The sequence below is a fragment of the Pygoscelis adeliae genome, unplaced genomic scaffold (genome assembly GCF_000699105.1).
Source record: "Pygoscelis adeliae isolate BGI_AS28 unplaced genomic scaffold, ASM69910v1 Scaffold467, whole genome shotgun sequence".
Lineage (NCBI taxonomy): Eukaryota > Metazoa > Chordata > Aves > Sphenisciformes > Spheniscidae > Pygoscelis > Pygoscelis adeliae.
In genome coordinates, this window is record NW_008825253.1 from 47,748 (window position 1) to 49,339 (window position 1,592).

General features: G+C 58.1%; 1 protein-coding gene across 1 annotated transcript in view; it reads right to left on the reverse strand.

Annotated features, from left to right (window-relative positions):
- Positions 1-150: 150 nt before the first annotated feature.
- The window catches only part of RAB26 (RAB26, member RAS oncogene family), a 27,942-nt gene continuing 26,500 nt past the window's right edge, over positions 151-1,592 (reverse strand). Inside the window, exons 6-9 of the mRNA XM_009329374.1 lie at positions 1,286-1,351; positions 1,052-1,108; positions 529-605; positions 151-253 (exon numbers count right to left, since the gene is read on the reverse strand). Of these exons, the coding sequence (XP_009327649.1) occupies positions 151-253; positions 529-605; positions 1,052-1,108; positions 1,286-1,351 (303 nt within the window). The remainder of the gene's footprint in view (positions 254-528; positions 606-1,051; positions 1,109-1,285; positions 1,352-1,592) is intronic.

Genomic DNA, 1,592 nt, shown 5'->3' on the forward strand with positions numbered 1-1,592 from the left:
TTTTTTGCTGCTGCTTCCCTTCCCCATGTCTCGGCTCACCTTTCAGGCAGACACAGACAACGACAGACAGACATGCACACACTGTCCACGAGGAGAGAGCGCGGCGCACAAACACTGGGCATGAGTCTCTGTACAAATGCACCGAGCGCATTAGGACCTGCAGCAGCCCGAGCCCCTCACTTCCTTCTTCACGTAGTCGTGGAGCTTGAATTTGGGCTCGTTGGGCAGCTTCACGGACCTGTGCTTCAGTTCCCTGCGGGAAGGGGAAAAACATGTTACTTTTCCACCTACGCTGCCTGCTTCTAAGCTGCCTGGCCCAGCTCAGTTAAACTCGGCTTCGTCTAGATGGTTTGTTAAAGCTCCCCCCGATGAGACACTTCATAGCTCATGTGAGATGGCAGCACAAGAGCTGGAGGTGGGAGCCCAGGGAATGAGAAGGTGGGCGACAGTGCCAGCCTTTTATCTTGAAGACTGCTGTCCCCCCCCGCGGGAGAGGTGCCCAGCACGGCTGCCGCACCAGTCACTTACTTTGCAATGGCTGTGAACGCTAATTCAACATTGAGGCCACTTTTTGCGCTGGTCTCCATAAAGGGCACGCCGTACTCCTGCGGGACAAGACACACCGGCGTCAGAAACGTCACCTGGGGTGTCCCCGGGGGCTCGGGAGCTCCCGGCTCGCACCGAGCCCTGGCAGCCCCGGCCGACATCGGCGCCTGCTGCGTGAGCTGATACCCCACCCCGGGAGAGGGACTCTGCCGCGTGGGCAGGAAAAGCTGAGCGAGGGTTCACAGCTCAGGCGTTTCTTACACAACTTCAGAAATAATTTTTGAGAACAAAGCAGCAAAAAACGTTAGCGGAAGCTTAGAGGAAGAAGGGCAGACGAGGAAGAGAAGAGCAAGACAAGTGCTCCCAGACATATTCTGGGTCAGACTGGTGTCCAGTTAACCATTTCACCGGTGTACATCATCAAGTACGCGTTGTTGTTCTTGCACATCCCCTGTCAGAGCACGTAACAACCGACTCCGCTGCAGCGGACGGGCACCTCGCGTACCTTGGCTAATTTTTCTCCATCTTCCCTTTTCACCACTCTGTCCTGGGCTGAATCCACCTGCCGACAGTAATGGCAAAGAGCAATTTGGGATCATTTGGAAGGTCAGCAGGAGGCAACCCCCACATCCCCTTACACCCTCCCAGGCTCCCCTGCCCACAGCTGCAGAGGGGCTCTGCCGTGGGACCGTCAGGGGAGGAAGAGGAGGCTCTGGCGAAGCCGTGGGGCCGGGCTCACCTTGTTTCCCAGTAACATGAGGACCACATCCTGCTGCGCGTATTCATGAATCTCTGTCAGCCAAGCCTGGAGGGAGACAGCCAGAGAGAGGGGTTACAGCAACAGCTCCGGGAGGAGGAGGAGGAGGAATGGGGGGCTGCCCCGGTCCTGGGCACCCTCTGTGGGAAACGCTGCCGTCCCCGAGCAGTGCCGGGGGGTGTTACATGGACACAGGGAGGAGGTGGCTGAGGGTTAGATGCAAAATGAAAAGCCCAGCTCAGAAACTCAGCGGTGCAGGGCAGGAGCCGCAGGCAGGGAGCAGGCGGCC